The sequence below is a fragment of the Symphalangus syndactylus genome, chromosome 17, assembly GCF_028878055.3.
Source record: "Symphalangus syndactylus isolate Jambi chromosome 17, NHGRI_mSymSyn1-v2.1_pri, whole genome shotgun sequence".
Taxonomy (NCBI): Eukaryota; Metazoa; Chordata; class Mammalia; order Primates; family Hylobatidae; genus Symphalangus; species Symphalangus syndactylus.
In genome coordinates this window covers 18,803,474-18,828,705 of record NC_072439.2, presented here as the reverse complement: position 1 = coordinate 18,828,705, position 25,232 = coordinate 18,803,474, and the positions used below count along the sequence as shown (strand labels likewise).

General features: G+C 45.2%; 2 protein-coding genes across 8 annotated transcripts in view; both read right to left on the bottom strand.

Annotated features, from left to right (window-relative positions):
• Nucleotides 1–25,232, bottom strand: part of LOC129465880 (pregnancy-specific beta-1-glycoprotein 7-like) — a 58,820-nt gene that overhangs the window by 22,608 nt on the left and 10,980 nt on the right. For 3 of the 7 annotated variants that reach the window (XM_055248550.2, XM_055248549.2, XM_055248551.2), the window contains exons 4-5: nt 24,799–25,053; nt 23,163–23,850 (exon numbers count right to left, since the gene is read on the bottom strand). In XM_055248550.2, coding sequence (XP_055104525.1) covers nt 23,834–23,850; nt 24,799–25,053 — 272 coding nt within the window. In that variant the 3' untranslated portion in view covers nt 23,163–23,833. Of the gene's footprint in view, nt 1–23,162; nt 23,851–24,401; nt 24,446–24,760; nt 25,054–25,232 lie in introns of those variants that run through there. The other 4 variants (XM_063621034.1, XM_055248547.2, XM_055248548.2 and 1 more) reach the window with 4 other exon arrangements.
• LOC129465881 (pregnancy-specific beta-1-glycoprotein 4-like) lies at nt 3,848–18,586 on the bottom strand. Its single transcript, XM_055248552.2, has 6 exons — nt 18,523–18,586; nt 16,924–17,289; nt 11,020–11,298; nt 8,015–8,293; nt 7,360–7,614; nt 3,848–3,952 (listed from the first exon to the last, which is right to left on the bottom strand). Exons 1-6 carry the CDS (start codon nt 18,584–18,586, stop codon nt 3,885–3,887), a joined length of 1,311 nt encoding a protein of 436 aa, XP_055104527.1. The 3' UTR covers nt 3,848–3,884.

Here is a 25,232-nt window from a genome sequence, read left to right as displayed (position 1 = left end):
TTTCAAATAAAAAATTATGAAAACGTTATGCTTTTGATTATTTAGTCCAATAACATTGAGTTTTTTTCTTCTTTGTTTTGAATTTCATGAAGATATCAGCCTCTTCATTAAAATTTTGAAAGTTCTTAGTCCAGTAGTGTGATCTTGAAGTTATCAGAAACTTGTATTCAAGAGTCCTTGTCAGAGTCTTTTCCATAAAACTCCTTGAAGAAAAAGCAATTTTGGACTGTAGCTGATTGTAAAGGCTTTGAGGAAGAATCAAAGCAACTGTCTGGGAAGGACAAAGGTTTAAAATACTATGGTTAAAAATCTAATGAGAGTTTATTATGGTAAAGACACAGTTCACATAGAAATCTAGTTACTTCTGTGGCATATGACACTATGATAACATATTTGATTTCCAGAATTTCATATAATTTTTAGAATGCTCATTTAAAAAAAATTTTTTTGAGACGGAGTCTCACTCTGTCACCCAGGCTGGAGTGCAGTGGTGCAATCTCAGTTCACTGCAAGCTCCGCCTCCCGGGTTCATGCCATTCTCCTGCCTCAGCCTCCTCAGTAGCTGAGACTACAGGTGCCTCCCATCACACCCGGCTAATTTTGTTTTTGCATTTTTAGTAGAGATGGGGTTTCTCTGTGTTAGCCAGGATGATCTCGATCTCCTGACCTCATGATCCACCCACCTCGGCCTCCCAAAGTGCTAGGATTGCAGGCGTGAGCCATCGCACCCAGCCTAGAATACTCATATTATTAACATTCCCATAAATATTATTTAGAGAAGGTTTAGCATCACATATCACTTATTTGAAAACGCTTTCTATATAATTTAATATCATATAAGGTGATATTAAATAAGGTGGCTTTTCCACCTTATTTATCAGAACATAATAAATAAGGTGGTTTTTCCATTCAGCTTCTGTTTCTCAACTGGATTACTGAGTGCTTGGTGTAGCCCATTCATAAATAGGGCCAAGAAAGTATAGTCTTATGTATGTTGAAAAAGCTCCTTAGGTAACTCCAGTACTTCTAGCTGAAAATCATTGATTTAGTTTTAAGTTCTACCTGTTACAACAAGAGTTCTCCATCCTTGTTACATGTTAGTAGTGTCAGGGAAGACTTAAAAACTACCAATGCCTGGGTCCCTCTCCAGACCTTTAAACTGGAACTAATGGGTGGGGCTTGAGCATCACTTTTAAAAATGTTTTCCAGTGATTCCAATGTGTAGCTCTATTTCCCACCAGATTTCTCTGATTTCTTGTGGCATTCAATTTTTTCTATTTTGGTATCATGATTATTTTCAGGTCTCATTTCCTGTCTTAGGATTTATGTCTCCTGGGGTAGGGACCTTGCCTTCTTCATTTATGTATCTTTTTTGAACATGTGAACTGGTCATCAGGAAAAGATCTCAACCACACATAGGTTGTGTTCTGAGTTTCAGGTTCACATGTTAATCCTAAAGTCTTTGTTCTTCACGAGGTCAGATGTTGCCTGTGATTAACGTGTGGTTAAGTCTGCAGTGCAGATGCTGGAGGGGATTTCACTCTGTTTTTAGACATAGCATTGGAACTAAGAATTTTATGTCTGTATGGGTGAAGGGGCAGGGATGTGTAGGAAGACAGTTCTAATTAGGATGGAGGAATTATACTAGGAAGTAGAGGTAAAGGAAGTGAGAAGCCTTAGTAAATAGAAGAAAGGTGAACTTATCAAAGAGTCTAGAGTAGACCCCTGGAGATTCTATCAAACAGGCTAGAGTAGACACCTGGAGATTCTTGCTTAAATGAATTAACTAGATTTTAGAAAGGTAATGAGGCAGTCATATGCAAGGAAGGTTTCAAAGTCTGGAGACAAGAAGTCAAGCAATACCTTGAGAAGTGGTTGAGCTTTATGGGAATGGAGAGAATTACACTATTGAGAGATGTTAAAAATAATGAAGAGGGTTTCACCATGTGGAATTGTGTTTCTCATTTGAATCTGAGAAACAAATGGGCAGAGGCTGGAGATAATTATGTCTAAAAGACAGTGGGGTACAGGGAGGGTAAAGGCGAGGGAGAAAGGTAACTGCAGGAATTAGGGCAGAGAAGCAGGAGTTTAGTGGAGGAAGGAGGAGATCCGGTCCCAGACACAGGCAAGTAAGTCTTTTCCCTCTCCCAAGCATGGCAGTCAGCCCTGCAGAAACCAGGATAAGAGAAAAGGCCATCATACCTGCCAGTCTTCCTGAAATACAGTAATGACATCACGGCTGCTCTAATGGATTAAGGCCAGGAAGACGTCCTGTTCCTGAAGGAGCTGTCATGGAAAGAAAAGAAAAGAAAAGAAGGAATGAAGGTGATGTTATTTTACATGGGGGAGCCTCAAGAACAAGCATGTAACATGAGGTACTCTAGAATTGTTTCTTCAAGGACCACATTATTTCTGTTGGAAAATTAATGGGAGATGATGATATTCTTGCAGTTTTTTTACCCTCTCACCATGTTTCTAGGTTGGTGATCAGTCCTCTGTCAATTCTCTACTGCATTCAGATATTTTGGAAGGTTTTCAGATGTGAGAAAGGTTGATTGCTAATTTCTATGTCATTAGAGCTTGCCACCTTTGCACCTTTTCATGATTGCATCTTTTTCTCAGTGTCTGTGTTGTGGCAGCCATGAATGAGACCCTGCCAGATCTCATGGCAGGGACCTGATTGACAGAAGGCCCAGGTCAGCGCATTTCAAATTCACCACCTCCTTTGCACAGAAAGCTTCTTTCCCACAGGCTCCCAGCAAGGGCGTGAAAGCAAGCCTAGTTCTCTGAGGCTCTCTTTAACTCTAATGGGTGACTGGTTGGAGGACTCCCCATCAGCCTTGCAAAAACTCTTAGAACTGCATTGGTACCTAAAACTTCTTTCTCTTTCTTTTTCACAGGAATCAGCTCTGTATAGTGGTCTGTGGGTTCTCCCATGCTACCTTCATGCCTGCCCCACATTCCCTCACAGGTGTCTTCCCTGATCAATTATCTTGTATGTCTAATCCCATCTTGGTTGCATCTCAGTTGGTAAAAACTAACATACCAGGCTTGATTCTTTGCACTTAGCTTTTTTTCTTTCTCTCCCACAAGCAGTCAATAACCATGTCCTAGTGTTTTATGTGTTACCTCTTTTTCCATATACATATGGAAAAAGGTAGGTACTGTTGAAGGGCACTTCCTATGTGCCAGGCCCTGTGCTAAATATTTTACCTGTATCTCACTTAATCCACACAATAACCCTGTCAGGTAGACATTATTTCCATTTTGCCGATGAGAAGACAGAAGCTTAGAGTGGTGTAAAAACTTTCCAGGTGTCATATGGCTAGTGACAGGTGGATCTGAGATTTGATTCTAGGACTATTTGATCTCAAGGCTAATGATGATGGTAGTAATATAGCAGCTGACATTGGATCCTCTGTGTGTGGCATCTTGTTTCATTGACTGCATTAAACCTTTAAAAGAATGGTATGAAGAAAGCACTCTCATTGCAGTTTTCAGGGGAGGAATCAGAGGTTCAGAAAAGTTGAGTCTTGTGCAAGAAATTTATAACTGTAAACTCTCACATTAAAAAAGGAGAAAGATCTCAGGTCAACAACCTACTTTAATACTTCAGGATATGAAAGAAAAACAAACTAAACCCAAGCACAGTTAATGAGGGAAATAATAGGATTAGAGTGGATATAAATAAAATGGAGAATGGAAAAAGAATAGAGGAAATTAATGAACCAAAATTTGATTCTTCAAAATAAAATCAACAAAATGGACAACCATTAACTAGATTGACTAAGAAAAAAAGAGAAAAGTTTAAAATTACTAAAATCAGAAATGAAAATGGACTCTGAGCAAGGTGGGTCATGTTTGAATCCTAGCATTTTGGGAGGTCACAGCAGAAGGATTTCTTGAGACCAGGTGTTTGGACCAGCATAGGTAACCTGAGGGGACACTGTCTCTACAAAAAAATGAAAAATGAATTAGCTGGGCATGGTGGCATGCACCTGTAGTCCTAGCATCTTGGGAGGCTGAAGAAGGAGAATTGCTTGAGCCCAGGAGGTTGAGGCTGCATTGAGCCATAATCACACCACTGTATTCCATCCTGGGCTGGCCTGCAGAGTGACAGCCTGTCTCTCTCTATTCAAAAAAAAAAAGAGAGAAATGAAGCAATTACTACCAATTCTAATAAAATAACGATTATGAAAGTACTACAAATAATTGTATGCCAATAAATTGGATAACCTAGATGAAGTAGACAAATGCCTAGAAACAAACAAAAATATGAATAGAACTAAAATCGGTAATAAGATTGAATCAGTAAAAGCATTTGATGAAATTCAATATTTTTTCATAATAAAAACATTCTAAGAATGGAAGCAAACCACCTCAACATAAAGGCAATATGTGAAAACCTCGATGCTAACATCATACTCAACGGAGAAAGACTGAAAGCTTTCCCTGTATGAGCAGGAAATAGACAAGGATGCCTGTTTTTGACTCTTTTATTCAACATAATATTGAAAGGTCTAGTCAGAAAAATTAGGCAAGAATTTTAAAAAACACATTCAAATTGGAAGGAAGGAGTAAAATTATTTCTGTTTACAGATAACTTGAACTTATATGTAGAAAATCCTAAAGATGGAACAAACCTATTAGAATTAAGAAATAAATTCAGTAATGTTACACAATACAAAATCAACATTCAAACATCAGTTGTATTTCAAAACAGTAACCATGAACAATCTGAAGGGAAATTAAGAAAAAAAATTTCAATTTATATTAACATCAAAAAGAATAAAATATTTAGGAATAAATTTAACCAAAGAGGTGAAATGACCAAATCTGAAATCTACAAAATATTGCTGAAAGAAATGAAAGACGACATCAATAAATTGAAAGACATTTTGTTTTCATGAATTGGAAGCCTCAATATTGTTAGGAGGACAGTGCTACCCAAAGTGAGCTGCAGATTCAATACAATTCCTATCAGAATCTCAGTGACATTTTTGCAGAAAAAGAAAAATCTGTCCTGAAATTTATATTGAATCTCATGACTCTAAATAGACACACAGCTTTGAAGAGGAAGAATGAAGCTGGAGGACTCACACTTCCTGATTTCAGCATTTACTACAAAGCCCCAGTAATCAATACAGTGTGGTACTGGCATAAAGGAGGACATAGAAATTAATGAAATATAATAGCCCAGAAAGAAATGTTTGCATATATGGCCAAATGATTTTCATCGAGTGTGCCAAGATTGTTCAATGGGGAAGGGAGAGTGTTCTCACCAAATCATATTGGGAAAGCTGGATATCCAAGGGCAAGAAGAGTGGAATCTTTACCAACATCATGTACAAAAATTAACCCACAATAGATCAAAGATCTAAATGTAAGAGCAAAAACTATACAACTCTTAGAAGAAAAGCATCATGCTACTGGATTTCACAATGATTTCTTGGTTGTAACAACAAAAGTATAGGCAACAAATAAAATGGATAAATTGGACTTCATAAAAATCAAAACCTTTTATATACCAAAGAACATTATCAAGAAAGTAAAAAGGCAACCCATGAAATGATACAAATATTTGCAAATTATATGTGTGATAAGAAATTAACTTCCAGAATACATGAAAAGCTACAAGTCAACAACAGCAAACCTCCAAAAACCCAATGAATAAATGAACAAAGGATTAAAGTAGAGTTTTCTCCAAGGAAGATACACAAATATCCAATAAACCCATGCAAAGTTCCTCAGCATCACGAATACTTAGAGATATGCAAATCAAAACCACAATGTTACACCACCTCACACACTTTAGGATGGCTTTGATGAACAACAACAATGACAGCAACAAAAAACAACAGGTGTTTTCAAGTAGATGGAAAAATTGGAGCTCTAGTGCATTGCTGATGGGAATGGGAAATGTTATAGCCACTGGAAAAAGTGCTGTGGCTGTTTCTCAAAAAATTAAACAATAAATTACCATTTGATCCAGCAATGCCACTTCTGGACATACTCCCCATAGAATTGAAAGAAATTTGAACAAATATTTGTACACTGATGTTCAGAGAAGCATTACTCACAATAGCCAAAAAATGGAAACAACTGAAAAGTCCATTGAAAGAGAAGTGGGTAGGCAAATGAGGTGTATCTACACATTGAAATGTTATTCAACCTTAACAAGGAACAAAATTCCAACACATCCTTCAAAATGGATGAACCTTGAAGATATTATGCTAACTCAAATAAGCCAGACACAAAAGGATCACTAGCATATAATTCCATTTATAAAAGATAGTTAGAATAGCCAGTTACATAGAGACAGAAAGTAGAATGGTGGGTGCTAAGGGTTAGGGGGAGAAGGAGTGAGAGTTACTGTTTATTGGGTACAGAGGTTTACTATGGTAAGAGGAAAAAGTTCTGGAAATGGATAGTGTGATGGTTACACAACAGTAAATTGCACACTTAGAAGTAGTTAATGGTTAGTCTTATATTAGATATATATAAAGTGTCTGGTAGTCTTACCCTCTCTATAATTACACACTTTTTGGCACTACCCCTTTCCTGCCATGCAGAGCCCGAGGGGTGAATCTCCCTATTTCTCCAGCACTGCATCAGTCACTGTCCTCCGTGCTGTGTCCCACGTGCTGCGCACACAGCCTCATATAGCCGGTGACTTCAGAGCCAGGACGCAGCTCAGGAGTCTGCCCTGAGGCTCCTTCTCTTCTTATTTCCCTGCAGCCTGGCCTGGGGGAGGCTTGTCTTCAACTGGCAGCTCAATTTAGCCAAATTCAGGACAGGCCACCAGGGCTCTTTCTCCACACATGCTGGTCCCTCCCCAGGTGGAGTCAGGCAGGGACAGTCACCAGAGGAGCCCGGAGCAGAGCAGGAAGCAGAGTCTGAGCTGCTCCTCCCTCACCCAAGGGGCTTCCTCCTCTCATTTGGGGGAAAAGTGTGAGCTTGTTTCAAAGCCTCACATGTCCCTTGTAGCTCATGGAATAGGTACAAGAAAACAAAGACGTGGCAGAAGGGGTTGTGTTGGTGACAGCGACAAGCAAATTGATCTTGAGGACTCTCCTTCTTGTCCCTCTGTGTAGCCTGTTTTACCACATAGGGCTCAGGACTGATAAAGCCCCCTCCCTACCTTTCTCAGGCCAGACACAAGGTCAGCCATGATAAAACAGAAAAACAAGGAGAAGAGAGTCTGTAGAGACAAATTGGGAGGGTTCAGGAAGAGAATTTGGGATTTGCTTCTGCCCATGGGATACAGGCTGGGAATAAGAATGTTTTCCTGACTCTTCTCTGAAAGCCAGATACACTCCACCTAAAACCCTGTTGCCAAGGATGCTGGGATCCACTTACCAGAGACTTTGACTCTCATGGATTTGGAGTTTCTCCTGCCAGTGGCTGAGTTACGAACAGAGCAAACATAGAGCCCGCTATGCTTTGTAGTAATTTGTGGGATAGAGAGCTTTTGTCCTGATAGCTGAAATTTCCTATTAATTGTCCAAGAATACTCTGCCAGTGGGTTAGAGTCCGCGAAGCAGGACAAGTAGAGGTTTTCTCCTGAACGATAATGGGCGAATGAAGGGTAAATGCTGGGGAGGTCTGGACCATCTGGAGCAAAGAGAATAAAGCCACAGGTGATGTCATCCCAGGGAAGGGGATGCTCCTGGTCTCTCAAAGGGACACAGTGACCCTCTGAGCCAAGACACACCCTCAAGTCCCAGCCAAACCCCCTCCATGTTCACTGAGCCGAAGCCTGAGGTATTCACCTGCTTCTCCCATCACAAGCTGTGGGCCCCAAGTCTCCCATGATAAGAGCGTCCCCTCCCCTTATATTCTTGGTTAAGGCTGTGCCTACCTAAGTTTTCCCAGGGCAGGGAGTCATGGCCAGCTCGGATGTCCAGAAGTAAAGGTGTCTATACTTGGACTGGAGAGAGACTGAGAGGCCTGGCCTCTGGTCGTTTGGAGTTAAGCTGGTGGCCTGGCCCACAGAGGAACAAAAGATACTCACAGAGGACATTCAGGGTGACTGGGTCACTGCGAATTCCACCATATCGGTCCCGTATTTCACATTCATAGGGTCCTGTTTCATTTCTCGTGACTCTGCGTAGAAAGAGGATCCTGTTTTCAATGGGTCTCTTTACCCTTGGACTGACCGGGAGGCTCTGACCATTTAGCCACCACATGTAGGTGTAGTTCTCACTCTCAGGTTCGCAGGTGAAGGTTAAGACATCCACATTCTCCCTGGGGTTTAAGTTGTTGATGGTGATGTAGGGCTTGGGCAGCTTCGCTGTGTGGATAACAGAGAGAAGAATGTCCTGTGTGGCACCTTTGCTTCCTCCACAGGCATCCTTCAATCAGAGTTGGCATCTCCCACCTCCCAGCCTACCCAACTCCTTGAAAGCCAATAGCTGGTGCATGTGTCAGAAGACAGATGCATGATGATCTAAGGGCTCAAAGACTGTGAGGCCGCCTGCTCTGTCTTAGGGAAGCACAGACTTTCTCAAGTGTCAATTGAGCAGCAGTGTTGGGTCATGGGCAGACATGTCAGTGGGAGTCACAGCCCCTGGTACTCCTCCCAGTCCCTCACTAATCAGTTGAATGGCTGGCTCACCTCGGGTTCCTGACATGGAATGTGCAACTGCTGGGCCCCCTCCAAATTCCATCCTACTTTGCCCCCCTAGATATGATTTCTCTGCAGCTTCCATTTCCAAGGACATTCTAGAGATGAGTAATAATGGGACTTCCCAGTGTCCTGAAACCCTGAAGATACTGAGCAGCGTGGGCTAGGACTGGATGTTTCAGCAGAAATAACACAGGGGAGACCAGAGTCAAGCCTGGAGGTCAGTTCAGTCATCAGGCAGTGGAGGCACATGGTGGGGCAGTTTTTTGCAGGTGTTTCATGATGAGTTACTTGAACCAGTGACCTCTAAAGATAGAGAAGAGTGCAAGGAATGATCTAGAAAGAGTGAAGGGGACAGGCAAGAGCTGGTGGCTTTGGAGCAGAACCATGTTCCCTGTCCTGGGTTCTTTAAGTTTCCTGTCGTTCTGCAGAGGGCAGGTGAGGACCATGTGGATCTTTCCAAAAATACATGTGGACATTTGCAAATGCAGAACTGACTGGTGGAAAGGGTGGGAATGAACTGCTGGAAATCTGGTCCTCATGGGCCATGTGGGTTTGATGGATATGAGACAAATTTGGAGAGAAGTTTTTCAAATATTTTCTTTCATTGGACATTCTACTCTCTGATTCCATGGGTTCGACTACTCTAGGGACCTCATGTAAGTGGATTCCAGAGTGAATATGAGAAGAGACTGCTGGTTGCCAGGAGCTGGGAGTGGGGAGCATCAGAAGTTGTTCATGGCTGTGCAGTTTCAGTTATGCAAGGTGGGGAGGTTCTAGAGATCTGCTGTACAGCTTGATGCCTATAGTTCACACAGATTGAGTATTTCTTCTGCATAAGACTTAGGACAAATAGTGTTTTGGATTTCTGACATTTTTTGATTCTGAAATATTTGTCATATACTTACTGGTTTAGCATCCCAAATCTGAAAGATTCAACATCTAAAATGCTTCAGTGAGCATTTCTTTTCAGCATCAGATTAGTAGGCAAAAGTGGGAGGTGATAAGCCAAATATATTCTTGCCCTTTTGTTTTCTCTCACCACGTTTCCAGCTTGGTGATTAGTTTTCAGTCAATTCCATACTGGCCATGCTGCACTCATATACTTTTGAAGGCTTTGGGATGTGAGAAAGGCTGATTGCTATTTTCTATGTCATCAGAACTTTCCACCTTTTCATGGTTGCATCTTTTTCTGTGTTTCTGTTGTGGCAGTCGTTAATAAGAGCCTGTCAGGTCACATTTAGGACTGACGTTTCTAATTCTGCAAAAACTGTTACGGGGATTCTGGTAGGGGTTGCATTGAATCTGCAACTCACTTTGGGTAGTATAGTCTTTCTAACAATATTGATTCTTCCAATCCACGAAAATGAAATGTCTTTCCATATATTGATATCATCTTTAATTTCTTTCAGCAATGTTTTGTAGTTTTCAGGACACAATCATCTGACCTTTTAGGTTAAACTTATTCCAAAATATTTTATTCCTTTTGATGTTAATGTGCATTGAAATTCTTTTCTTAATTTCCTTTCAGATTATTCATTGTTAGTGTATAGTCTAAAGAATGATCTAGAAAGAGTGAAGGGGACAGGCAAAAGCTGGTGGTTTTGGAGCAGAAACATATTCCCTGTCCTGGGTTTTTGATTTTCCCTCTCCCTTTGCAGAGGGCAGGTGGCTCTTCCCTGATAGCTAGATAGACTTCACTGGAACACATATTGCCAATGCTCCAGGGATCCACTTACCAGGGACTATGATCCTCTTGATTATGAGATTTCTTTCACCAGTGGCTGAGTTATGGATGAAACAGACATAGACCCCTATATATGTTTTAGTGATTTGGGGGATAAAGAACACTTGTGCTGATTGCTGGAACTTCCTATCAATCAGCCAAGAATGCTCTGCCAGTGGGTGAGAGTCTGTGAGGCAGGAGAGCTTGGGGACTTCCCGTGTATGGTAATAGGTGTATGAGGAAGAAGTGGCGGGGGCATCCAGGCCATCTGGAGCAAAGAGAATAAAGTCACAGGTGATACTGTCAGAGGGAAGGGAAAATCCTGGTCTGTGGAAGGGCCACAGTGACCCTGTGAGCCAAGTCGCAACATTGAAGTCCCAGCCAAATCCCCGCTGCGTTCACTGATCTGGAGCCTGAGACATTCACCTGTTTCTCCCATCACAAGCTGTGGACCCTGAGTCTCCATGACAGGAGCAGCCTCTTTTCTCCTATTGTTGATCAAGCCTAGGCCTACTCTGGTTTGCTTGGGGCAGAAAGTCATGGCCAGCTTTGATGTCCAGGGGTAAAGGTCTCTGTACTTGGACCTGAGAGGGACTGAGAGGCCTGGCCTCTGGCCATGTGTATTTGGGATGGCAGCCTGGCTCCCAGAGGAACAGAAGATACTCACGGAGGAGATTCAGGGTGACTGGGTCACTGCGGCTGGCACTCACTGGGTTCCGTACTTCACATTCATAGGGTCCTGCAATATCCTTTGTGACACTAAATATAAAGAGGGTCCTGTTACTTCTGGACAGCTGCAACCTGTGAGTCATAGGGAGGCTCTGACCATTCATCCACCACCGGTAGCTTGCGTCTGGAGTCTCAGGATCACAGGTTAATCTCACAGCCTCCATGGCCTCCCTGGGGTTTAAGTTGCTGCCGGAGATGTAGGGCTTCGGAGTCTCCACTGTGCAGAAAACAGAGAGAAGATTGCCCTGTGTGGCACCTTTGATTCCTCCAAAGGCATTTTTCAATCAGAGTTGGCATTTCCCACCTCTCAGCCCACCCAAGTCCTTAAAAGCCCATGGCAGGTGTGTGTGTTACAAGACAGATGCGTGGCAATCTGAGGGCTCAGAGATTGTGAGACTGCCTGCTTTATGTGGGAGAAGCACAGACTTAAGTGTGAATTGAGCAGCAGCATTGGGTCATGGAAAGACACAGGACCAGCAGTCACAACCCCTGGTGCCTCTCTGAGTCCCTCCGTCACCAACTGCTGCCTGGCCCACCTTGTGGTCCTCACTTGGAGCATGCAGTGCTGGAATCTTCTTAGTTTCAGTCTTACTTTGCCCCCTGAGTTATGTTTTCTCTGCAGCTTCCCTTTCCAAGGACATCCTAGAGATGGATGATGGAACTTCCCATTGTCCTTAAACCCTTTGGGTACTGGAAAGCCTGGCCTGGGACTGGGTACTTCAGCAGAAATAACACACGGGAGACCACAGTCAAGCCTGGAGGTCAGTTCAGTCATCAGGCAGTGGAGCCACAAGGTGAGGCAGTTTTCCCAGGTGTCTCATAGTGACTGACTTGAGCCAGTGATCTCTAAAGATAGAGGAGAGTCCAAGGAATGACCTACAAAGAGTGAAGGGGACAGGCAAGAGCTGATAGCTTTGGACCAAGACCATGTTCCCTGTTCTGGGTCCATGATGCTCCCCTCCCCCTGTATAGGGCAGGTGAGGACCATGTGGATCTTTCTAGAAATACATGTGGATGTTTGCAAATGCATAACTGACTGGTGGAAAGGGCGAACATGAACTAATGATGGAAGTCTGGCCCTCATGGACCATATGTGTTTGGTGGATATTAGACCAATATTTGGGAAGAAGTCTTGCAGATACTTTCTCTCGTTAGACATTCTACTCTGTGATTCTGAGTCAGACTACTCTATGTACCTCATATCAGTGGATGCCGGGGTGAATCAGAGAGTAGAATAGTCATTTCCAGGAGCTGGGATCAGGGGAATAGGGCGTTGTTCCGTGGGTGTGCGGTTTCAATTATGCAGTATGAGGAGGTTCTAGAGATCTCCTGTACAGCCTCATGCCTATAGTTCATACGGATAAAGTGCTCCTTATGCAGAAAGCTTCAAACCAAGTGTTTTGGATTTCTAATTTCTTTTTGGAATATTTCCAGTATATGTACTAGTTTAGCATCCCAAATCTGAAAAATTTTAAATCCAAAATGCGCCAGTGAGCACTTCTTTTTGGCATCACATCAGTGGTCAGAAGTGTTGAGTTTTGGAGCATTTCAGATTTTGGATTTCTAGATTTGGGATGCTCAATTTGTAATACTGGAATTTTCCCATAAAATGTCAGGAGTTTAGACCTCATGTTATGTTCTTACTCTAGTAACAACAAAAAAATTTGGAGGAAACATGAAAATGTTTTCATAAGTGGAAATTTTTACTGATCATCCAAACATCTAAGATCAATTGCTGGTAGTAGTATTTCTCTTGAGACCAAAATAAGGTTTAGGTGTGCCATGAATTCCAGCAAGATCACATTATGCTCAAAGAAAGATGCCAAAGATGATTTGAAATTAGCACCTCGTTAAGTAGAGAGAGTCCCATTAAAAGGACAGAACTAGTCAGTGTGTCAATTACATAAAGGGAGGAATGATGCCAAATTAAAAGAAGAGATGTGTGTTATGTTAGTAAACATAGAAAGAACTCCCTGCTTCTAATTTCTGTGCAGATTTAGGAAAAATGGGGAAGATCCCAAAACATGTATGTGAAATGCTTTCTTCATTTTCTCTTAAGCTCAGGAAACACCACTAGAGTGTAAGTTTGTGTGAATTAGGAAGAGTCTAAGTGAGATGCCAATGGCTCTTGTGTCTCCCCACACGAAGAACTCCAATGTATGAAAACGGCATCATCATGAGGAAACAGTTGTATGTGGCACAGGCAGTAAAACCATCAGATAGCACCCACCCGGCCACCTCCAGCTCGTCCCCAAAACTACCAGTATTCCCATTACGTGTATGTTACAGCCTTTGTAGTTGTCCCACAACTACAAAATTTAAAAATTGCTATTGTCAAAACAAAATATTAAATATGAAGTTGAATATGTTGTTCCACTCTTTTGTCCCCACTCCTTTTGAACTTTCGTGTTTCAGTTTTGGAAGTTTCTGTTGACACATTCTCAAGCTAGGGATTCTTTCCTCAGCTGTGTGCACTCTACCAGTAAGCATCAAAAGCATTCTTCATTTCTCTAACAGCATTTTTTTTTTCTGAGGCAGAGTCTCACTCTGTCGCCCAGGCTGGATTGCAGTGGCATGATCTCAGCTCACTGCAACCTCCACCTCTGGGATTCATGCCATTCTCCTGCCTCAGCCTTCCAAGTAGCTGGGACTACAGGCGTGCACCACCACACCCAGCTAATTTTTTGTATTTTTAGTAGAGATGGGGTTTCACCATGTTAGCCAGGATGGTCTCTATCTCCTGACCTTATGCCCGCCTCAGCCTCCGAAAGTGCTGGGATTATAGGTGTGAGCCACTGTGCCCAGCCATCTCTGAGGGATTTTAGCGAGTTGTTGACTTTTGAGTTTGTTCAGCTTTTTCCTTAGTGTTAGAACCGAGAGACAAATTTCAAGCTTGTTATCTGCCTGACAGGAAGCCAGAAGTCTCTAGGAAGTAACCAGAGAATGTGAGCTCCATAGCAGGTTGAGGATGGAGTCACGAGTGAAATGGGTGAAATGAGCCCATGGGCTTTGGGGACTGCAGGTCTGTCCAGCCTCTGACACCTTGGTGAGTCAGTGCAAAGATTACAACAGTGACAGCAAACTAGCATGGCCGACTCCATCTGGCATCTAGTCTCAGGCTGGCTGTCCTCACTCATTCCTGGGCATAGGCCAGGCTAACCTTGGGAGGAATTTAGCTTATGGTTTAACTTTGAAGCAAGAATGAGAATAGTTCCTCCATAAAACTAACACCCTTACTTTGCACAGGGACTGCCTTTGTAAAACTAGTGAAAGACCATGAGGTTAAGATGATAGGAGGGAACTGAATTCTGCTAAAATGTAGGCACAGTTTCTATAATCCCTGATGGCTCAAATGTCATTTGGCCAGAGTTTACAAAGTTCGTAACTAAGTGCTCCTGTAGATAGCATCACTATTGTAGAACGTGAGATTGGTCTTTTGAGATGTTTCTCATTCTTTTGCATTCTGGCAACTGGTTGACCTCATCCATACCTATGACTAATGGCTCAGCCAGTCATGTGGTCCCTACCTAGAGGCGGATTCAAGCACAAACAGATCATTTCCCTCTGCCCGCATTGTTCCATCACCAAACAATCAGCAGTACTCATTTTTTAGTCCTGTGCCCCTGAAACTATCCTTGAAAATCTCCAACCACTGATCCACCGGGGAGGCTGATTTGAGTAATAATAAACCTCTGTCCTCCTGTTTGGCAGACATGGAGTCATTAAAATCTTTCTTTACTACAAATCACCATTTTGATAATTTTGTGTGTGTGTGTGCAGGAGGCCAGAAGAACTTGTCTGGCAATTATAAGAGTGGATGGAGGAACTGCCTATCCCTGTCCCATGGTCTTGTCCACAGGTCAGCCTCACAAAGGGAAAGAGCCCTGGATGGGAATACAGTGGACGGTCATTCTCTTAGTGACCTGGGGACATTGGCTCGAGATGAAGCCTGGCAGGAGTGGCAACTCCAGTGATTTTTGCACCTTTCCTATTTCCTGGGAGGTGGGCCAGGCCACAGTGTTAGCGGGAAGGGAACAGAACAGCCAGCCTAGTTAGAGGGAGTGTCTGCGGAAGGCCTAGGCGTGGAGGAAGAAGCTGTGCAGGACAGGGCTTGCCAGTCAGAATGAAGTGAGAGGAAGATGAGGGACACAGAGAAGCAGAGAGAGGCAGGGACACCATTGCAGTGAGCAGTGGGGCTACACTGACTTCAGAGACCCCAGGGACCAGGTGCCCCCAGTTCCACAGTCCAGGACCAAGGAGCCCTGAGAACCCTCCAGTGGCCAAAGAGCTTCAGAGTTTCATGAGGTGGGGTGGCTTTAGGGGCAAAAGGTAGTGGGGGCATGAAACATGGGTGTCAGCCTCTGAAGGACAAGGGACAGGTATGGCTAGAACCTCCTAGGATTCTGCATCCAAGATCCAGTCTCTAAAGAGGTTTTGGATCATTCATTTCCTGATTCGATTCCTTCATTTGTTATGTGAGAGCTCCTGAGTGTGTGTCTGTCGCTGGGCCTGTGCTGGTGCAGGGTGCGAGTGGGGAAAGAAAACAAGGTCCTCTCCTTGATCCTCTCATGACAGTGACATGGACACTTTGGGAGACACAGGATTTCAGGTTCAGTGATGGGGGTGAAGATCTGAGGGGGAGGCCTGGACAGTTTTTTGCACTGACTCTGACGGTTGAGGCAGGTGATTTAGTTCTGGGGTACAGACTAATCAGCTGACCATTTGCTCTCACTCCTCTGAGGTTTGGATGCCTAAGAAGAGAGAATTTGAGCCAATAAATGACTATGGGGTCCTTGGAACCCAGTAAGCCCTCACTTCTGGTGGAGGAGAGGATGGGCCTGTGGCTGCAGACAGACCTCATGTGACCCTGATCTCCCCTCTGTGTTTGTGTGACTCTGCTTCAGTGACTGTGCCTTCCTGTGCCTCAGTTTTCTCTCAGTCAAATAAGCTAAATGGCAAATGGACTGTGGCTTTTCATTCTATCTGTGAATAAATTTTATATTATTCACAGTCACCTGACCTAATGCTTGGCACAGTGGAGGTGTTCACACAAACAGCATTTATTACTCATTTGCTTCCATGAGAAAGCACCTTTAGGTCAGATCCCTGTGGACAAGCTGCTACCAGGTATATCTTCTCTCTTCTGTTTCTGCTTCTGGGGACATTAGACTTTCTAAGGACTGTCCTAAGCCTCCCAAGGCAGTTGGCTGATGGTCTACAAAGCTTGTCTTTATGTCCTCTCCACTCTGAGCCTCAGGTGAAGAAAGCTCTGTCCTTGCCCAGATGAGGCTCTGAGGGCTGAGCCCTGGCTGGTGAGCAGCTCCAGGAGACACAGTCCTCAGACGGCTGGTAAATCCTTGGTCCCAGTAAGTGCTGCCGAAGAAGCCACAGCCCAGCCCTGGCACAGGCTCCTCAGCTTTATCTGGAGTAAGGATTTAGGGACAGGCATCTAGGGTTGAGACTTCTAGGGCTGAGCTTCTCTGAGAGTATCTCAGGGGCCCCTCAGGCCAAGCCCTACTCAGTTCTCCAGGGTCTTTCTCAGGGTGAAATTTATGAAGAGGGCATGAGGTGCTTGGCTGAGACTGATCTCCTGCTGCTGAGTCCCCGCATCAGACTGTCCTTCCTCTGCAGCAAGTGTCTGCAGGGTCTGGATGCGGGAAAGGAATTCTGATCTGTTGAAATTTGTCTCCTGTGCATGTGTCCTGCACTAAATGCCCAAACCGCAACATAGAACTTACTGCAGAGAGGGACAGAGGCACAGTCCAGGCCTAACAATCCTGTGTGTGTGAAGTAGAAGTGACCCCTGCCCCCCAACACCCACGGATCATGTGGAATCACTCACGGTACAAGGTGAAGGTGAAATGTCCAGTTAGTCCTCTAGTCCCATCACCTCGCTTTATGATGTGTAAGGTGTAGGATCCTGCGTCCTCCCAGGTGACATTCCGGATCAGCAGGGATGCACTGGAATATAGTGTTACTCGTCCACTGTATGCCGGCCCATATATAATTATTTCACTGTCTGCTACATATGATGCAACGTAATGGTGGAAGTCCGTCATTTGCCCTTTGTACCAGAAGTAGCCATCAAGATTCTGGGGCAAATTGTGGACAAGTAGAAGAACATCCTTCCCCTCGGAAACTTTGGGTGGCTGGGCTTCAATCGTGACTTGGGCCGTGGTGAGTGCATTCCAGAAGTGTAAAAGTGATGCTAGGAGGTAGAGAGAGCATCAGTTAATATTGAGACCTATGTATTGGGGTGAAAAGATGGGGCCCTGGGTCCTGAGAAGGTCTCTTCAATCCTCAGCCTTGAAGACACACAAAAACACACACACATACAAATACACACACACACAAAAGGGCATGTGTGTTTGTGTGTGTGTATGTGTGTGTCTCCTACTGTTCTACTAGGTCAAGGTCAGCAGCATGACCCCCATTCCTTCAACACTTCTAACCTTGGCATTTTTCTGTCTGGAATCATCTTCCCCAGGGGTCCGCACTGCCCCCTCCACACTGCCCTCAGGTCCTGCTCACCTCAGAGCATCCTTAGACGTCTTTCCTGACACGTCCTTCAGAGACCCTGGGTCTTCCCTTTCTGACCTTTCCCTGCTCTGCTCCCTCCAGGGTTCTTGTCAACACCTGACCTCACATTCTAGATCTCTTTGCATGTCTGTCTTCCTCCCCATGACAGCGTGAGCTCCGTGAGGACAGGGACTTTTGTGATCTTGGTTGCACCCCAGTGCCTGGAACAGGCTGCAGACTCCTGTAGATGTGAGAATTCTCGGGGCCCTCCACACCCTGGGTGTTTTTCTTCCCCCCAATTGTTGAGGTTTTTTGCTGAGGACAGTGTTTCATGCCCTGCTTATATTTTTATTTGAAGTGTCATCTGATATAGTTATTATTATCATTTTTCAAAATGTGGTGGCCCCTGATGATTAATCAGGAAAACAGAACGCTTAAGATTTTCCTACCTCTTACCAATTCCGGTTCAATGTGGCTTTCCTGTTTTGACCCCTGTCCCTCTCTGGTTTATTTTCCCCTATCGAGGCTCCAACAGAGCCTTCTTTCCTTTTTTTTCTTTTTTCTTTTTTTTTTTTTTGAGACGGAGTCTCGTACTGTCGCCGGGCCAGCGTGCGGTGACGCTATCTCGGCTCGCGGCAACTTCTGCCTCCAGGGTTCATGTGATTCTCCTGCCTCAGCCTCCCGAGTAGCTAGGATTACAGGGGCACACCACCATACCTGGTTAATTTTTTGTATTTTTAGTAGAGACAGGGCTTCACTGTGTTGGCCAGACTGATCTTGAACTCCTGATCTCATGATCCACCCACCTCAGCCTCCCAAAGTGCTGGCTTCTTTTATATTTTAGCATTGATCCTCTCCAGGAGACCCCATCCAGTGACTCTGCTTCCTCCTGCTGTCGTCGCCCAGGAAATTCTCTCCTCACCTGTGAGCAGGAGCCCCTTCCAGGTGATGCGCTGTGTGAAGGGAGGGGCTGAGAGGGTCCCCATGGTCTCTGCTGCCTGCGTGTTCTCCTCTGTGGAATAAGCCTGGGATTCAGAAGCTTCCTGAGCACGACTGTCAGCTGTGCTGTCCTTCCTCCTTCTGTGCTGAGCCTCTTCCTGGGGCAGGAGCACTTCTCAAGCTCATGGGCGGGGTCAGGCCCAGGACACCTCTTTGTCCCCTCCTCTCTCAGTCCTGCCTCCTTGTCCCTCCTTCTGTTTTTCCTTTTGTCTGTGTTTCAGGTCCCTGGGAATTGTGGAGGCCTCTGCCTTTTTTGGCAGTGATTCTTTCACCAAACCTCAACACACACTTTGTGCAGACACACACACACACAAGAGACACACCCAGACCCACACAGTCACACACATACCCTGCAGGTTGGGGAAGCAGTCCTGGGTCTCAGCCTCCTGCTGTCCCCATGGCTCTGGGTTGGGGTGCACATTCACACCCTTTGCCCTCTCTCATCCCCGTCTGGCTCTCCCCTTCAGTGCAGGAGGCTGGAGCTGCACCAGGTCCCTGTCACAGTGATGCCCCATTGTGCTGTGGGTAAGCTGTGTGTTGCCTGGTGAGAGGGACCCTTCCTTTCTCTAATCGTGTCTAGCTTGGCTGCAGCTTCCAAGGATGGACATTCAGGACCTGGGTGTCCCAGAGGAAACTGTCCTTCGTGGAGGTGTGCAGGGTGAATCTCTCATGCCTCTTGGGAGGAGAGGCCTGTGCTGGTTGCTCAGTGGGGGCTGTGAGTCCCATAGTCAAAGGGACAGTTCTCGCTCACTCTGTGGCTCCCTGGGGTCTGGCGGCTGAGCTGGAGCTCAGGGTCTCTCATGTTCTTCCTGACCATCTTTGAGGTCCTCTCTTCTCTGCCCAGCTGATTGTCCTGTGGTCACCACACCTTCCCCTTTGTGGTTCAGGAGGAAGTGGGGAGTTACCCAGGAACCCCTCGGGACATGGCTCATTGAGACGTAGGATGGGGAGCCTGGGACAGAGCAGGGGTTCAGAGCTGGAGAGATTCATCCCGACTTACTCCGTGGCCATGATGGGCTCAGCCCTCCATGTGCTGACATATCCAGGGGTCTGTCCTGAGGGTTTTGGCCTGGCCAAGCTGCTGTCTGTAGCGGAGGAACAGGCAGTGGCCAGAGAGCCTGTCTGGGGGGACGTTGCTCACACCTGAGAGGGCGGGTGGGGGTGAGTTGTGTTCTGGGAGCAAAGAGCAATAACACCCCCCTTCTCCCCGCAAGCACACAGGACAGGTCTGTCTTCCCCAGGGACAGCTGGGGTAGGTGGCCACATCCCGGATGGTGCCTCTGTGTGACCATCACATGCGCTCTGAGCCCCCCGGGTTGCAGCGGGCAGGCAGGTCACAGGGTGCCTGGCTGATTCCCCGGGTGGCTGTGGGCCCTCAGGCAGCCGCTGTTCTGTGTCAGCGCTAGGCTTGACCTGGGATGCCCCAGAGAACAGGACAGATGGAGCAGGGGCGGGCATTTAGGGAGCAGTGACAGAAAGAGTTGATGAGGATGGAGGAAGGTCACGAGGGGAAAGCGCCCAGTGTGGCGTCGCGTGCACCAGCGCTGCCCTGGGAGATGCCTTTAGCTGGGCCCAGGGAAGGAGCAGGTGTGTGGGGCAGGAGCTACCTGCAGAGGGAGTGGTGTTAGGTTGGCGGCCGCCAGGTCAGAGAGGAGCTGACAGAGTCCGTGTGGGGAGCATGGACGGCGCTGAGGACTTGGGCCGAAGTGACCCTGGTGAGGGTGGACACTACTGGGCTGTGGGTTCCGCTGAGGGAGGTTGGCATCCCCTGGGAAGTCTCCAGGCTGGGAGGGACTCTGTCTCCCTCTTGTGGACAGGGAGGGAAGTGTGAACGGCAGCAATCCCAGGCCAGGCTGTATGTTTTATTCCACATGGATCTGAATACTTCACACGAGGTCACACATATGTTATGTTACAGCTCCGTCACCTTCCAGCCCCGTAGGTCCCAGTCTCTGTGGCTCTACGTTCACTGTTCTCCCTGTTTCACAATCAGATGTCCCAAATGAAGATTTTTGTCACCTTCTGTGAGTTTGTGTTTGTGTGCAGTAGGCGGCACCGTGTATACCCTGGGGGCAGTGATGTCTGGGGCTGAGCACTGCACATGGGCTTGGGAGCAGAATAGGGAGCAGCAGGGTGGGAAGATCAATGTCAGGGGGGCAGGCACAAGTCATTTTCATTTTCTCACTCCCAGGGACCAGAACCCAGGATTCTGACTCCAGGGCACAGTACCACACCCTGCTGGTGTACCTGGATGTCATGATGCTCATAGTGTCATGTTGCCTTGGCATTCATTTTTTAAGGTGTAAGTTTATTTGCCTCAAATCAGAGGCAGGGCTTGGTCACCATGGCAGTTTCCAATACTGTATCTGGTTCAAGTGGCTCCAGTTGGTGGCCAGAGATAAAATCTTAGAGGCATCTCTCCTGCTTGGTGTGCTGGGCTCCCCTCTCTCCAGCTGCTTTCTTTAAACTGATCATTCTGACATTTGCCTTCACATTTAAAGTGACCACCTCTCAGTCACAGCGTGAGCTCCTGGTCCCAGTGTTTGCTGCTTGCTTTGAACACATCCATTAAAGCTCCCTGCTGGAAACCTGTCAGATAACACCCTGGGCTTAATAAAGCCATTGGCTTACCGGTCTCTTCTCTCCTCCCTGCCTGGGCTCACTGACCTCTGTGTCTGTGGTCTCCAGGTGTGCCGAGTGCTCCCCAGTGTCTGTAAGTAGTAAAAATACTTACACTTTCACGCTGTGGTTGTATCGCTGTAGCCTCACATGCCATCCAGGGCCTGACATTGAGGCTGCCCTGTGCAACCTGTGCTGGCTGAGCCCCTGCTGGAGCTCTTGTTTTGGGGCCTCTGTTCTGCTGGGGACAGGAGCTTCCAGCTAATTTGATTGAAAAACTGATGCATTTCATTGAAAACAGTGGGTCAGATGATGTATTTATGGGCTTCAGCTGCCATAACAGACACCTTAGCCTGGGTGAATTAAATAATAGAAATCTACTTTTCACAATTCTGTGAATAATGTGCTATTTTAACCACTTTAAAATGTGCAATCAAGTGGAATTAATCACATACACAGTGTTAAATTACCATCACCAATTTTTTTCTACTTTTTGTAGAAAAAAAGACACAAAACAAAGAGATAAAAGAAAAGACAGCTGGGCCCAGGGGACCACTACCACCAAGACGTGGAGACCGGTAGTGGCCCAGAATGCCAGGCTGCACTCATATTTATTGGATACAAGACAAAGGGGCAGGATAAGGAGTGTGAGCCATCTCCAGTGATAGGCAAGGCCACATGGGTCACGTGTCCACTGGACAGGGGGCCCTTCCCTGCCTGGCAGCTGAGGCAGAGAGAGAGAGGAGAAAGAGAGAGAGAGCTTACACCATTATTTCTGCTTATTAGAGACTTTTAGTACTTTCACTAATTTGCTACTGCTAACTAAATGGCAGAGCCAGGTGTACAGGATGGAACATGAAGGTGGACTAGGAGTGTGACCACTGTAGCACAGGATCATAGGGAGATGGTTAGGCCTCCGGATAACTGTGGTGGACGTGAGTAATGTCAGGCCCTCCACAAGAGGTGGAGGAGTAGAGTCTTCTCTAAACTCCCCCGGGGAAAGGGAGACTCCTTTTCCCAGTCTGCTAAGTAGCAGGTGTTTTTCCTTGACACTGAGGCTACCACTAGACCATGGTCTGCTTGGCAACGGGAGTCTTCCCAGATGCTGGTGTTACCGCTAGACCAAGGAGCCCTCTAGTGGCCCTGTCTGGGCATAACAGAAGGCTCACACTCTTGTCTTCTGGTCACTTCTCACTATGTCTCCTCAGCTCCTATCTCTGTATGGCCTGGCTTTTCCTAGGTGATGATTATAGAGCAAGGATTATTATAATATTGGAATAAAGAGTAATTGCTACCAACTAATGATTAATGATATTCATATATAATCATATCTAAGATCTATATCTGGTATAACTATTCTTGTTTTATATTTTATTATACTGGAACAGCTCGTGCCCTCAGTCTCTTGCCTCAGCACCTGGGTGGCTTTCCACCCACAAATGGGCATCTCCATTGGACACAGTAGGTTTTGAAATCCTTGTTTATCCTCTGGGGTCTGGGTGTTGGCTTACTTGTTAGCTGCAGCTGAAAGAGGTGTCTGCTAATGCAATGACACCTGTGGGGAGAAGAAGGGTTCAGCAGAGCGAAAGTAGCTTGGGCTCAAAGAAGCCAGGAAAGTCTGACTCTTAGAAACTATGGGTCAGCAGATGGGTGTCCTCAGGGGTAAATGGGCCATGCCGGTAGCCACTGCAGTGGACTGGAAGAAAGTAAGTGATGCTGGGTATCCCACGTTCTCTCTCAGCTCTGCAGCTGAAGATTTGGGCCCTGGGCTGGTACGGCCCTGCAGCAGGGGAAGGGTATACAGGGATGGCTGCATATCAGGACCAAGTCCATATCATCTTCTTAGGCATTGTTACTGCAGATGGAGGATTCTGTTCAGAGACCTGGCCTGGACACATGGGAGGGCCCACCCCATTCCTTTAAAATTATTTTAAGAGAACAGTATTAGCAAATGTGGTACATGTTTTATTCTGCTAGAATCAGTATTACTGTCACGTTTTACAATGTATCTCTTAGAAAATGGTAAGAGCCATCCACACAATGTGCATTTAAAGGGGACTCTACTATGATTTCAGCTTTCCTACCTCTTTATAGAAACCATCTTCTCTGCAAACACACAGGCAATATCTCTGCGTTCATTTCTATTGAGAGCCCTGTATGCAAGGTGGAGAGAGCCACATTTCCCCTGAGATGTTATGTAAAAGTTTGAGGTTGAGATAACATATCCGACACTCTGTTGTTACCCTCAGAAGCTACTACATGTGAAATTCTAATGACTGCATTATCCTGCAAATTGAAAGAGGCAGGCATGAGCAAGGACGGTTAAGAGGGGTGAAAGCCTCATCATGATGGGGAGTCTTGTTCTGACATCTTGGGAAAAACTGTCCACAGTGTGAAGTCATCAGCTTGTTGTCCTGGTTTATCGTTTGAGCGGCGGTCATTATGGTGTTGAACATTTTGCTGAGCTCTGAGTAGCTCATGCTTCACGTCCAAGGGTTTTCCCATGAAATTTACATTGAGTTGTCCACCTCCAGCTTATAGGGCTTCTGGAACAGCGTGGGTCTTGCTCTTAGTGATTCCGTGGGAGAAAATGGAATTGGAGGAACTGGTAGAATTCAGGGTAATGTCCAGTCTACAGGTGGATAATAAAAACACAGAAACAATGAACAGGGCTGCAATCTCATAACAGGTGTACTACAGTTTTTATTTTCCACATAATTTTTCTCTCTATGGGCATCTCTATTTTTACCAATGATAACTTCAGTAGAATAAATTTGTTTGCAAAATAGGTTGAGTTTCTTCAAACGTGGTCTGATTCTTTACATAAGTGCAGCAAGAGTAGCAATGGACCATGTAGACTCTCTTTTAAAATTTTCTTTGCTCTAAGTTTTTATAAGGAATCTCAGATTAAAATTTTACAAAACTCTTGAGAATAGGAAGCCAAACCAAGGCTGACTTCAGACTTTGCCTGCAGTTCATATTGGTTCATTCTATCTATATTCTTAAATATAACATCCCAGTCAAAGCCTTGGTAATATAATCAATGATTTCAAGTGTGTCCTGTTACAAAGAGAGCAGATTTTTACTGTACTTGTGAAAATATGTGTATTACCATAAACATATCAATACTCATGAATAGTTGCCCAATTCTGGGGCAGTCAGGAAGAGAGCAAAATAAATGTTTCAATTATCATTCCCAGAAGTATAGTTTATTGAACTGCTATAAGCTATAGATAGATTGAAAGAGAAAAAATTCCATAAATCTAGAAAACAAACCATTTAAAGAATCAGCAAATTTTCAAATAAAAATCATAAAAACATTACCCTCATTATTATCAATTATTTCAATGAAATCCATGTTTTTCCTGCTTGGTCTGGGCTGGGAATTTTATGAAGATAGCCTGTTTGTTAAAGTTTTGGAAATCCTTAGACAAATTGGGAGGGTTCAGGAGGAGAGTTTGGGATTTGCTTGTGCCCATGGCACACAGGCTGGGAATAAAAATGTTTTCCTGACTCTTCTCTGAAAGCCAGATAGACTCCACCTAAAACCCTATTGCCAAGCATGCTGGGATCCACTTACCAGAGACGTTGACTGTTATGGATCTGGAGCTTTCCTTGCCAGTGGCTGAGTTACGAACAGAGCAAGCATAGAGCCCGCTATGCTTTGTAGTAATTTGGCGGATAGAGAGCTTTTGTCCTGATAGCTGAAACTTCCCATTAATTGTCCAAGAATACTGTGCCGGTGGGTTAGAGTCCACGAAGCAGGACAAGTAGAGGTTTTCTCCTGAACGGTAATAGGTGAATGAAGGGTAAATTCTGGGGAGGTCTGGACCATCTGGAGCAAAAAGAATAAAGCTACAGGTGATGTCATCCCAGGGAAGGGGATGCTCCTCGTCTCTTAAAGGAACACAGTGACCTTCTGAGTCAAGACACAGACTCAAGTCCCAGCCAAACCCCTTCTATGTTCACTGAGCCCAAGCCTGAGGTATTCACCTGTTTCTCCCATCACAAGCT

Bases quoted from the DNA above. Each gene is read 5' to 3' on its own strand.
- LOC129465881 (XM_055248552.2), bottom strand. From the start codon at position 18,586: ATGGGGACCCTCTCAGCCCCTCCCTTCACACAGCGCATCACCTGGAAG. The intron at 17,290-18,522 runs GTGAGGAGAGAA...TCTACCTCCTAG, and splicing joins GAAGGGGCTCCTGCTCACAG to CATCACTTTTACACTTCTGG. The intron at 11,299-16,923 runs GTGAGTGATTCC...TTTTCTGCACAG, and splicing joins TTTCACCTTCACCTTGTACC to TGGAGACTCCGAAGCCCTAC.